Source organism: Mobula hypostoma, chromosome 12, assembly GCF_963921235.1.
Source record: "Mobula hypostoma chromosome 12, sMobHyp1.1, whole genome shotgun sequence".
In the NCBI taxonomy this organism is placed as follows: domain Eukaryota; kingdom Metazoa; phylum Chordata; class Chondrichthyes; order Myliobatiformes; family Myliobatidae; genus Mobula; species Mobula hypostoma.
The window spans coordinates 23,404,957-23,417,718 of record NC_086108.1 but is presented as its reverse complement, the minus strand read 5'-3'; the positions used below and the strand labels follow the sequence as shown (position 1 = coordinate 23,417,718).

At 41.8% G+C, this 12,762-nt stretch overlaps 1 protein-coding gene across 1 annotated transcript in view; it reads right to left on the bottom strand.

The window, feature by feature from the left end:
* LOC134354662 (pappalysin-2-like) overlaps window positions 1-12,762 on the bottom strand; it is a 407,928-nt gene that overhangs the window by 134,125 nt on the left and 261,041 nt on the right. The window contains exons 13-14 of the mRNA XM_063063752.1: window positions 7,387-7,600; window positions 6,306-6,471 (exon numbers count right to left, since the gene is read on the bottom strand). Of these exons, the coding sequence (XP_062919822.1) occupies window positions 6,306-6,471; window positions 7,387-7,600 (380 nt within the window). The remainder of the gene's footprint in view (window positions 1-6,305; window positions 6,472-7,386; window positions 7,601-12,762) is intronic.

The following is a 12,762-nucleotide window of genomic DNA, read 5'->3' as shown; positions in this document are numbered from 1 at the left end:
TTCCCGAGTTCAAACCCAGTTGGGCCACTCCCGGGCACGCTTTCCATCCGTGCCGGGTTGAGTGTCAAGCTCGCAACCCGGCCTCATAAAAAAAAACTGCGCTGTGAGAAGGAAGTGGGGGACCACTCACAGAATCTTTCCTCCAAAACAACCACTTGAAAAGTGGTCACCGAAGCTCTGGCAGAGTATGGCACTCAAAAAAAAAAGTCTTTTAATAAATGACCCTTGCATGGGACAAAAATTATCAGGAAATGAACCAGTTTCTGACAGATCTTGGTTCATAAGTAAATCATTTCTGTTAATTCCTGAAAACAATCTGAGAAGTTACAGGGCAATAAAAGAACATTTTGCCAAAAAGCTAGATGTAACCCCAGTCACTTGCATTTTTCCTCATTCTAGTCATACTGATCAATATCAAATTTAACAGTCACTAAAGTCAACAACAGCTAATGATTTATTAGGTATTGCTGTTGTTTTGAAGGCCATTGTTTAGGCAAAGGCATCACAACAATCTTAACACTGGTTAACCAAAGTCAAGTTGGCTGCACGTTCCTTCAATGCATCATTGTATTTTAGAAAGTGATTGGCAATGTGTTGGCAAAATGTATAATGATTCTCACTTGAAAGGTTATTACACAACAATTACATATGAAATAATATCAGTTTTAACCACAGAATTCTGAAGCACAATTCCGTTTGTGAGAGTGTAAGAAACAAGAAAACGTCTCGGCCTGAAACGTCAACTGCACCTCTTCCTATAGATGCTGCCTGGCCTGCTGCGTTCACCAGCAACTTTGATGTGTGTTGCAAGAAAACGTCCATGCTGATTTAAGCCCAAACCAGCTAGAACGAGCAAGCATGTGGAAACCCTATCATCTGCAAGTCCCAAACCATTCTGACTCAGAAATATACGCTTCTCAATGGATCGAAATTCTTGAACTGTCATCGAACTACTGTGGAAGGAATTTCACAAGGACTGAAGTGGTTTTCAAAAGCAGCTCAAATCACCTTCTTAAAGTAAGTTAGGGATGAGTAGTAAATATCAGTGACATCCTAAACACATGCAATAAATAAATACATTTTTGGAAAGATGTACTTATTTATGATTATTTATTGTAACCATATAGCTGCATCACAGCTTCGTTGTAAGCAATGTCTCAAGAGATGATGGGGAGAGTGAAAAGCTGTAATCTGTCTCCTCTATATGTTGAAAGAAGCAAGACAACTATCTCATATTAAGCTCAACTATATGTATTTGTGGCACCTAGGGTAATCAAATGGAGCCTGCCGCAGTGTGAATGTAGGAACTAAATATTGGGGGTTAAATTACAATTGCCAAATTCCGAACCTATCATCATTGTTTAATCTTCAAGATAGATCAAAGCAAGCATTTAAGTACTTTGCTGTTTGTAAACCAGCAGGCTCTGCATCCTGTGAAACCTCTTCAACAGAATCTGTACTGATAGTCCACCAAAAGACAATGGTCTGCAATGAATAAACTAATCAAAATATATTTCCACATTGAGCAGTCCTTTTTCCAAGTCTGGTCATGATCCTATACGAGGGATTGTGAACATGGGGGAGGATGTAAAGAAGTTTTAAGGTCATATAACAAGCTGGGTGAACAGGTAAAGAAGTGGTTGATGGTGGATGCAGAGGATACAAGGTCATCCACTTGGTTGCACAAAGCATGAAAAGGGATGTGCCATGTGTTGATGTACAAAGCGACATATAAACATACAAACAAAGAAAACCTACAGCATAATACGGGCCCTTCGGCCCACAAAGCTGTGCCAAACATGTCCCTACCTTAGAACTACCTAGGCTTACCCATAACCCTCTATTTTTCTAAGCTCCATGTATCCATCCAGGAGTCTCTTATAAGACCCTATTGTTTCCACCTCCGCCACTGTTGCCAGCAGCCCATTCCGCTCACTCACCACCCTCTGTGTAAAAAACTTACCCCTGACATCTCCGCTGTACCTACTTTCAAGCACCTTAAAACTATGCCCTCTCGTGCTAGCCATTTCAGCCCTGGGAAAAAGCCTCTGACTATCCACACAATTAATGCCTCTCATTATCTCGTACACCTCTATCAGGTCACCTCTCATCCTCCGTCGGTCCAAGGAGAAAAGGCAGAGTTCACTCAACATGGCACGCCATGCTTGTACACAAGTCACTAAAGGTCAGCTAATCTAGGAGCAGGAGCAGGTCAGCCTGTTCCACAATTCATCAAGATCATAGCTGATCTACCTTAACACTATTATCTTGCATTATCTCCAAATCTCTGTGGCCCTAATGTTCAGAACTGCCACATTCTTTCTTTAATCACTAGACTTGATCCACAAAATTAAACTGTGCCCTGTGGTCCATTGTGCTCAGAAAAAAATCAACGTGACTGAAACAAGTAATGCTGAACAAGTCCACAAACCTGAGGGGGCATACTTATGCACCTATGAAACAGTTCAGAATAGAACCATAAACATTGAGACATTTTTAAAATAATCTTGACATCCAATTATTGTTTCTGTTCCTCCAAAATATAAATTTTAATAAAACTATTGACCATAGCTACTGTTGGACCTCACAGTCATAGAAATATAGAAACCTACAGCACAGAAATTGGCGGTTTTGGCCCAACTCGTTCATTCCATCGTTTATTCCCATTACATTACATTAATCCCATTTGCCCGTATTAACCCGATATCGCTCTGCACCCTTCCTGTCCAACTAGCTGTCTCAATGCTTTTAATCATTGATATTGTATCTACCTCCACCACCTCCAAATAGTCACCTCTGTGTCATTCACCTAACCCCAGTGTCCTCTAATTCTAGACCCTCGTACTGGGGAAAAGATTCTGATTTTTATGTTCATCACAATTTTACAAACCTCCATAAGTCACTCCTCAGCCTCCTAACTTCCAGTGAGACTAAACCCAGTCTATCCAATCTCTCGACATAACTACAGCTCTTCATTCTAGTCAACATCCTGGTGAATTTCTTCTGTCTGCTCTCTATGCTACTGAATCCTTTCTGTAGTTTGGTGACCGGAACTGTACATAACTCGCTAGAATTCTAACTAATACGTACTACTAATGTAGTGTGGAGATTGGCGCAATGCTATTACAACATGAGGTGTTGGAGCTTGGAGTTCAATTCTGGCACTGTCTGTGGGGAATTTGTGTGTTCTCCCCATGACTGTGTGTATTTCCCTGGGGGGTCCCGTTTCCTTCCAGGGTTTAGAGACATACCATTAGTAGAAAAAAAAGGAACTCATTCTTCCCAGGCATATATGATGCATAAGCTCTTCTCAGGCTTCCAGCCGGGTCCAAGTGTCCATTTTAACCAACGTTTCGATGACAAATACACCACCTTCATTAGGGATGATGCCTAGGCACGACTACCCTGGTGGTATACATACTCAACCCCTGCCATCCATCCTTCCTGATTGGTTAGTCCTCAACCAATCAGCTTTATGTTGTCCCACCTTGATAAAAACTGTATTCCATTTCTTACTTGGAGTGAGACCTTTGTTTCTGTTGAAATTATTATCCTCTACAGTCTTATTTCAATGGCTGCCTTCACCAGGCGGTCCCAAAAGCGTTGATGTGGCACAGTAGTTGTGTGCTGTTAAAGTCAATCCTGCAACGTTCTGCTTCCACTTATTTCCCTGGATAACCCAAACGGATACGCCTCCAATGCTCCCTGATCCGACTTATATTGTGTACAGTTCTGGTCACCAAACTTCAGAAAGAATTTCAACAAAAATGAGGGTCTCACTCTAAGTAAGAATTGGAATATAATTTTAAACAAGGTGGGACAGCGGAAACCTGATTGGTTGAGGACTAACTAATCAGGAGAGATGGACAACGGGAGATAAGTATATATACCACTGGACTAGACATGCCTGGGCATCATCCTTGATGCAAAGATGGCGGAGTATGTCATCGAAACACTGGTTAAAATTGATCCCTGGACCCAGCTGGAAGCCTGAGAAGAGTTTATGGGTACTGTTAGTAGGTTAATTGGTCATTGCAAATTGTTTTGTGATTAGTCTAGCGTTAAATAGGTGGGTTGCTGGGCATCACATCTCATTGCACTGGCAGGGCCTGTCCATGCTTCATCTCTGAATTTAAAAAAATATATAACTATGGCACAATATCCCATATCTTATATTCAGTGCCTTGGACTATGAAGGTAGGCATAGCAAATGCCTTTTCACTTCCTTTTCTTCCTATGGCATCACTGTTAGAGAGCTTTGGACTTGCATCCCAATGTCTCTCTATACATCAATGCTCCTACAGTCTCTGCCATTTACTTTAATAATGCTTCCATGAGCATTAGCTTGCACTTGGCTAGATGATACCCCATCCACCGCCACTCCACCCAAATTTTCATCTGATCTATGCCCGACTGTTCCCCTGAAATTTCTTCACTATCCACAAGTCCACCCGTATTTGCATCTTCTCCAAACTTCATCCCACTGCCTTAAGCTCTACTCCAAGTCATTGCTCTGTAGTACAAAGATCTGTGCATTGATCACATTGCACATCACGTGACGAAGACTTCAGTCAGTAGAATCCCTACCCCATTCCTCCTACCAAGTAACTCATTATAGATCCAGTTCACCAGCACGCCTCAGATACCTTGTGTCTTCATGTTCTGCAAAAGCCTACAATACCAGATTTTGTCAAAACACTTAAAGTTCATGTAAGCCATGTCTATCTTCATCCATCTTCTTAGTTACCTGCTTAAAAACTCATGCAGATTTGTGAGACATGATCTCCTCTGCACAAAATTCAGTTTATTCCTCTTATCAGTCTCTGCCCTTCCAAGTGAATATAAATCATGTCCCTCAGAACCTTCTTCAACAACTTCCCCATCACTGATGTAAGTCATACCAGCCTGTAGTTTGTTGGCCTATCCCTACTGCTTACTTCTGAACAACATTAGCATTCTTCTGGTCTTCTGTTACATCAGCCATGGTTAACAAAACTGCAGAAATCTCCGTATGATCCCTAGCAATCTCCTTGCTTGCTTCCTTCACTTAGGGAACGAATCACCCTAATGTGCTCCAATATTTCCAGCACTCCATATTTCCATCCTGATAGAGCTATGGCCCAGAATTGCAGTGTATTGCTCCTTTAATTCTTCAGCCTCCATGTACCTCCCCCTTGTGAATACTGATGAGAAGTATTCAAATCAGATCTTGCTTATATACCCTGGGTCCATCATAGATTCCCTCTCTTGTATCTTTTCCCTATTTAGCTTCCCTCGTGCATATAATATGCTCATAAAAGATTTCAGGATTCTCTTTGGACATACTTCCCCCTTTCCCTGTTCAAACCTTCAATATCCTTCATCACCAAGGTTACCTAAATTTACCATCTTTGCCTCTTTTACGGATAGGGACATACTAATCTTGAACACAGCTTTTATCTTGCTTTTAAATGGCTCCCACATTAGCTGTTGCTTTACCACTAGCAGCTGTTCACAATCTCTCTTTCCCAGGTCATGATCTTCGTTATCAAAATCAGTTTCCACGACATCATCCGCTTCATCCACCCCTATACCGCCAGTGCTTAGGGCCCTATCTTATCTTTTTCCATAATTTACTGAGCTATCATTACCATTTCCAAAGGGCTCCTACATAAACAATAAAATCTGTTACCTATCCTCATTCCCTAAGATAATATCAAGCACAGTCCCTCCCTGGTCAAATAGCCTGTACAGGTCCAACCAAGTCAATGCAATGCCCTCAGAAGGCTAAGGAAGTTTGGAATGCCCCCATTAAACTTCACCAATTTTTATAGATGCACCATGAAAAGCATCCTATCTGAATGCATCTTAACTTCCAGGATCATGAGAAATTGAAGACAGTTTGGACACAGCTCAATTGATCACAAAAAAGGACCTCCCATCTATGGACTTAGCCGTTGCTTCAGGCTACCCTGCCTCAGAAAAAGCAGCCAACGTAATCAACAAACCTCCCACCACAGACATTCTCATTTTAACCCTTTTCCATCAGCAGAAAATACAAAGAACTCAAGAACTGCTTCTACCATGTTCTTGAATGGGACAGAAGACTCTTGAACAAACTTCTTGTACATTAAAGATGAAATCTTGACCTCACAATTCACCTTGTCATGTCCCTTACACCTTATTGCCTACGTTCTCTGCCCTTTTTCTGTAACTAAACTACTATATTCTGCACTCTGTTACTGATTTTCCCTTGTACTACATCAAAGTAGTGAAAGGGAATGGGATGAATTAATCAATTTGGCTACTATATCTTATGGTCTTACCTGTAGAGGGCTAAGGTATTTGCCACACACAGACTTCAATGATAATCCTCTCGCACAGGTCACGTGACATTCCATTTGCTCACTGCCATCCACAGCGCAGTTCACAGTTGCATGAGGTACTGATAAAGTTTCACACCAGTCTTGATCACAAGAACATGAAGCACAGCTATAAAGAAGAGAACGGGTGTAACAAGTTGATCTAAAACACAACAGAGACACAGGAGGCCGGAATCTAGAGCAACAAATAATCTGCTGCACGAACTCAGTGACTCAGCAGTGTTTGTAGGAGGAAAGGACTAGTCAATGTTTAGGAGATGCTGCTTGACTACTGTGGTCCTCCAGCAGTTTATTCATTGATTTAAAATACAAGCTGAGAAATAACAGGGTGAATTGTTTCATTGGGTTCACTTAATAAATGAGGACAATGTTTTAGAGACAAAAGGAAAGTTGATTTATTGGAGTGAAAGGTTAGTGGAAGCAAAGTAAATAAGCATTGTGCAGGCATTTGAAATCATATGGTTGAATGCATACAATGTGTTGCTGCTACACCAAGTCCAACTATGTATTGGGTTCTATATTACCAGATTCAAAAGCAAATTATTTCTGATAGACTGCATTGCTTGAAGATACCACCTGAAGAAAAGAAGGTAGCAATAAGCTTTATGTCATCTCTTCAAAACTAGTGAGTTTGCAATTCTGGATGATATTATGCATTAGGCATTGCCCTTTGTTCTGTGGATAATGGCCATCCAACCTGATTTGTGTAATGTCTCTTCTATCTAAAATACAGCTAACAAATGAACAGACTCAATCCAGTTCATAGAAAGTGCTAATACTGCAGAAAAATACTACTTGTTGACTACTGTTAAAATAAAAATATTATTAAATATCTAGAGAGAACCTTACTGCAAATGGGCCACAGAAAATGATTTATCTTGCATCCAACCACTGCTTCAGTTGACCCAGAAATTTCTGATGCTGTCATAAGGTAACTCAAGTATTATGTTGTCCACCAAGTCATCGTCCTGTCTTGCATTAAATAAGAACTTAAGCCTCACACCTTAATGTATAAACCTCATACCTTTGTTTGTGGTCCTTGCATCCTTCTCGTTCTCGACAATTGGATGTAATAGCAAAATTGAAATGATTGTAGGTACGCAGGGCCACCCCAGAAATAGCCACAAGTGGTGAGGACATATTCAGCAGAACTGATGCTGTCTTATAGAAGGTGAGGTCTGTGTTGGAAGTCACATTTATGATTAATGGATTCCTCTTGCAACTCAATTCATAAGTACCTAAAATTAAACGAGATAAATATATTAGAGGAAAAGACACCTGACTGGAAGAAATAAACAGTACTATTTTTATCTTCTTCATCCTGAATAAAAGAAAGTTTTTTTCAAAAAAAATTATACAAAATTAAGTATATATTTCAAGCTATCCATTACTAACTTATTGATAATTAAGTGTTTCCTCCCACAAGATCCGTTATCTGTCGCAGTGTTGAATTATTTTTGGGGTATGCAATAAAGTAGAACCCAAATTCTCTGTTCACACTTCCATTTCCCAGCCCACCTTATTTTCTGATTCTCCTATGTTCTTTATTCACGTGTTTGCTTTCAGATGAGTTTTAAATTTCCAGAAGGATGACAGCGTATTCAGACGCAGCAGCCGCTGGGGGTGCAAAGGAGCTTTTTCTTTGTTAAATGTGTTTCATTACAATTGAAAGACAATTCTGGACTCCACGAACTTCAGGTACTGAAGATCTACATCACTAAGCTGTTTATTGATCAGAGCAGCTGCACTGGATGTCAGCAATGCTGGCTAGGGTGTCAAAGGAGCCAGCTGAGGTGTTGAAGGAGCAGGCCAGCTTGTCAGTGAAGGAGCCGGCCGGCATGACCGAGGACCCGATTGGATTTGGAGAGGCTGACCTGGGAGCAGACCATGTTGCTGCCTGCTACTCGAAGGCATTGGAGTTGGTGCATGAAGGTGATGTGCAGCGTAACTATGGGTGACTATCTCAGACATTTCCCTTGTAATCGCAAGACCCTATTGGACATGGATAATATAAGCTTCTACAGGCCTGTTTCCCTTGTTTGGTGGCGAGACAAGTGATGAGACAGCTGCGAAGCATCAACTGTGGCAAGGACTAGGCCTCAAGCTACGGGCTTGCATGCTGTTGCAGTCCAGGTGAATACACGCCAGAGACAGTGCAGCATGGCGTATGTGCTGTTGGAGGTTGGCCTAAATGTGGAATCAGGTCGACAGAAATATCTCTAAAGTGTCTCTAATCATTGACAGTGGGAAAGAGGTTAAAATATTTCTAACTTTTGAAAAACTAATGAATGACAGTAATGACATGGACAAAAGAACATAAAAAGCCACTGCTTTTCTCCATCCAGACAATGGAAAGTATATGCAAAACTTGTCCTTCTCACTCCTGTACCTCCACACAGCTGGATGGCAAAAACAAGTGTGAAAATCTGCAGAACTCAATTTGACATCTAATCTAATATAACCATAACTAATGCAAGTAAGATACTCTGCGAGGAGAAAAACTGAATACATTGCACAGGACCGTTCTTGAAGTTGAGTCTTTAACAACATTAGTCGAAAATGGAACAGACATCACATAAGGTGATGCTCAATTATGTCTGTACAATGAAATGAGTGTCTACTCCTCTAATCTGATCCAAAAACTCCAAACGTCTTTCACAGTTTGATGTTGTGGTGTTCACTGAGCTTGGCAATTAGCTTGCATCACCAGTTGAGGTGACATCCTCAGTGCACAGTTGTTGATGTTTCCCTCTAGGATTGCTTGTGTTTATATAGACCCCCCAACCCCCATTGCAAGTGAGAATTGATTAATAGAATTCACAACTTAAGTGCATAAAAATTGCAGGAATGGACTTTATTTTAAAACAACTCCCTCCAATTTTCTGCTCTGCTATGATATGAAATGCCAGAAACAGTGGATCCTATCCAGTGCTTTGCTCAGGGGTGGATTGCTCTTGAGGTAACATCATATGCAACTGTTAAGCCGAGGCCTTACAAATAGACTGATCTTGGATATCCGAGGCCAATTTCCATCTAGGCGCCAGCTCCAGAAACAGTGGTGAGTATCAGAAATCTCAGATGATTATTTTCTCTTTTCGTTATCAGGAGGGTTAACCCAATTGAATTCTTTGTTTGGCTTAGCTCAATGGTGCGATCCTTGCTCGGAAATCAGAAAGTCATAGGTTATGCTTGACATAAAAAATAGGTGATGACACACCACTGGCTCCTCACTTCAGGAGCAATTAGCAATAACCATTAAATACTGCCATTGTCTACAACTTCCACATAATATGAATGTACCACATAAAACCCTCTGTACTTTGATAATGCCTTTCCAATGAAGTATTAAACCCAGGTCCCATTTCACCACCCATATGATGAAAAAGAAGCCACAGAATTATTCAATAAGCAGGAACTTTCTCCCAGTATTACATCCAATTTCTTTGCTACACCTGGCATCCTGAGATGAACGAAATATTTGTGATGCTTCCCTGTATTATAATAGCGGTTACATTTCCAAAGTAGTTTGTTGGCTGAAAGACATTAGGGATATACAAATTTCCAAACAAGTGTATTTTATTTATTTCCCCATAGCACCGTCATTCATGTCAGGAACCGCCAGGAGTTGAACTTGGGTCTTTGCTGGTCAGCATGACACAGTTGCACACCAGCCAGTCCACCTGCCAAGTGAACCTTCAGGGAGCTGGAACTGATTTTTAAACTTAAACTTTTGCAGTCATTCTGCTGCCAGTTAAAGTGCGCATAAATTTGCAATGGAACATTCATACAAATCCAAAGTAGTCCTAATAACAAGCGAAATGACAGCATAAATTATTACTAATCAAATGTGCCGCACATTACATAAACAATCTTCATGCCTGAAAGTGGAAGGACTTTCCACTGTTCCACTTTTAACCACATCTTTTTGCAGCCTGACAGATTAAGAGAGAGGAAGGTGAGGTCTATTCATGCATGGACTGATCTAATTACAACATATTTGCACTGTCTAAACGATGAGCAGTTAACCAAGACTGCACTAAAGGCAACAAAAATTAATTAACCCTTCTTTCACTATAAACACGAGAAAGTCTGCAGATGCAGGAGATCCAAAGCAACACACACAAAATGTTGGAGGAACTCAGCAGGTTAATTCAATTCAAGTTTAATTGGCATTCAATCATTAATACTCATGAATACAGCCAAATGAAACAGTGTTACTCCAGGGTCAAGGTGAAAAGCACAGTGCCAACAGTCATACACAGCACAAAGCACACACAAGATAGCAAGCACAAATGGCATCACAAGCACACAATATAAGAGTTCCTAAACTCACACCATCACTGTTAGGCAACATCTATGGAAATGAATACAGAGTCAACTTTTCAGGCCGAGACCTTTCTTCAGGACTGAGAAAGAAGGGGAAAATGCCAAACTAAAAAGGGGGCGTGAGGGGAAGTAGGCTAGCTGGAATGTGATAGGTGAAGCCAGATGGTTGGGAAAGGTCAAGGGTTGGAGAAGATGGAATCTTATAGAGAGGACACTGGGCCATAGGAGAAAAGGAAGGAGGAGAGAACCAGGGGAGCAGGAGGAAGTAATAAACAGGTGAGAAGAGGTAAAAGGTCTGAGTGGGGAATAGAGGAAGGGGTGGCAGAAAATTTGTTTACCAGAAGGAAAAATTGATATTCATGCAATCAGGTTGGAGGCTACCCAGATGGAATACAAGGTGATGCTCCTTCATCCTGAGCGAGGCCTAATCTTGGCACATGTTTCACCAACGGAAGTCCTGCACATGGCGCATGGAGCGGAGGGGCTTGATGAAGCGGTTCCCCAATTGAACAGAGGTGAGGGAGGAGGTATGTGGGCAGATGTAGCACTTAGGCTGTTTGCAGGGATAAGTGCTGGGAGGGAGATTATTAGGGAAGGACAAATGAATAAGGGAATTGTGGAGAGTGCAATTAGTGGGAAAGCTGGCGGGGGGGAAGATAAAGGTATGTTTTGTGGCAAGATCCCTTTGCAGATGGCAGAAATTGCAGAAGATAATATGTTGGATATAGAGGCTGATGGGGTGGTAGGTAAGGAAAAGAGGGATTATTATCACTGTTAAGGTGGCGGGAAATGGGGTGAGCGTGGATGTTTGGGAAATGGAGGAGAGGCGGGTGAGAGCAGCATCACCTGTGGAGGGAGGGAACCTCGTTCTTTAAAGGAGGAGGACATATCTGATGTCCTGGAGCAGAAAGGCACATCCTGGGAACAGATATGGTGGAGGTGAAGAAACTGAGAAAAGGGAGTAGCATTCTTACAGGGGATAGGGTGGGAAGAAGTATAGCCGAGATAACTATGGGAACCAGTAGGTTTGTAAAAGATGTCAGTTGACAGCTTATCTCTAGAGATGAAGACAGAGAGATCGAGAAAGAGGAGGGAGGAGTCAGAGATGAACCAAGTGAATTTAAAGGCAAGGTGGAAGTTAGAGGCAAAGTTGATTAAATTGACCAGCTCAGCATGGGTGCATAAAGCAGCGCTAGTGCAGTCATCAATGTAGCGGAGGAAGAACTGGGGAGTATTATTGGGAAAGGCTTGAAACATGGACTGTTCTACATAGGCAACAAAGAGGCAGCCATAGCTGGGCCCCATACGCTGCCCATGGCTATCCTTCGAGTTTGGAGCCAGTGGGTGGAGCCGAAGGAAAACTTGTTCAGGGTGAGGACCATTTCTGACAGACGGAGGTGGGTTGTGGCGGAGAGGAATTGGTTGATTCTTTTGTCAAGAAAAAGGCGGAGAGCTTTAAGGCTTTGGTGGGGATAGAAGTGTATAGGGACTGAACATCCATAGTGTATGATACAAAGACAGGGGGAAGAGTAGGTTGTGCTGAGGAAGCAATGCAATTGTTGCAGGACAGCCAAACTGGAAGAATGGACAAAAAAGTGGCAGATGGAATATAGTTGGAAAAGGTATGATAATGTATTTCGGTAAAAGGAACAACAGTGTGGACTATTATCCAAACAGGGACAGGCCTATTGTTTCGGTCTGCTCCTCCCCCACTGAACTCATGTCCTCGTATCTCAATTCCATTCTATCCCCTTGGTCAGACCCTTCCTATTTACATCCGTGACACTTTTCATGCTCTCGATCTCCTCAATAACTTTCAATTCTTTGGCCCTGATGGCCTCTTCTTCACCATAAGATCATAAGGTCATAAGAGCAGAATTAGGCCATACAGCCCATCGAGTCTGCTCTGCCATTCCACCATGGCTGATCCCGGAAACCACTCAACTCCTAACACCTGCCTTCTCACCACATGCCCTGACCAATCAGGAAACTATCAGCTTCCGCTTTAAATATGCTCACAGACTTGGCCTCCACTGCAGTCTGTGGCACAGCATTCCAGAGATTCACTACTCTC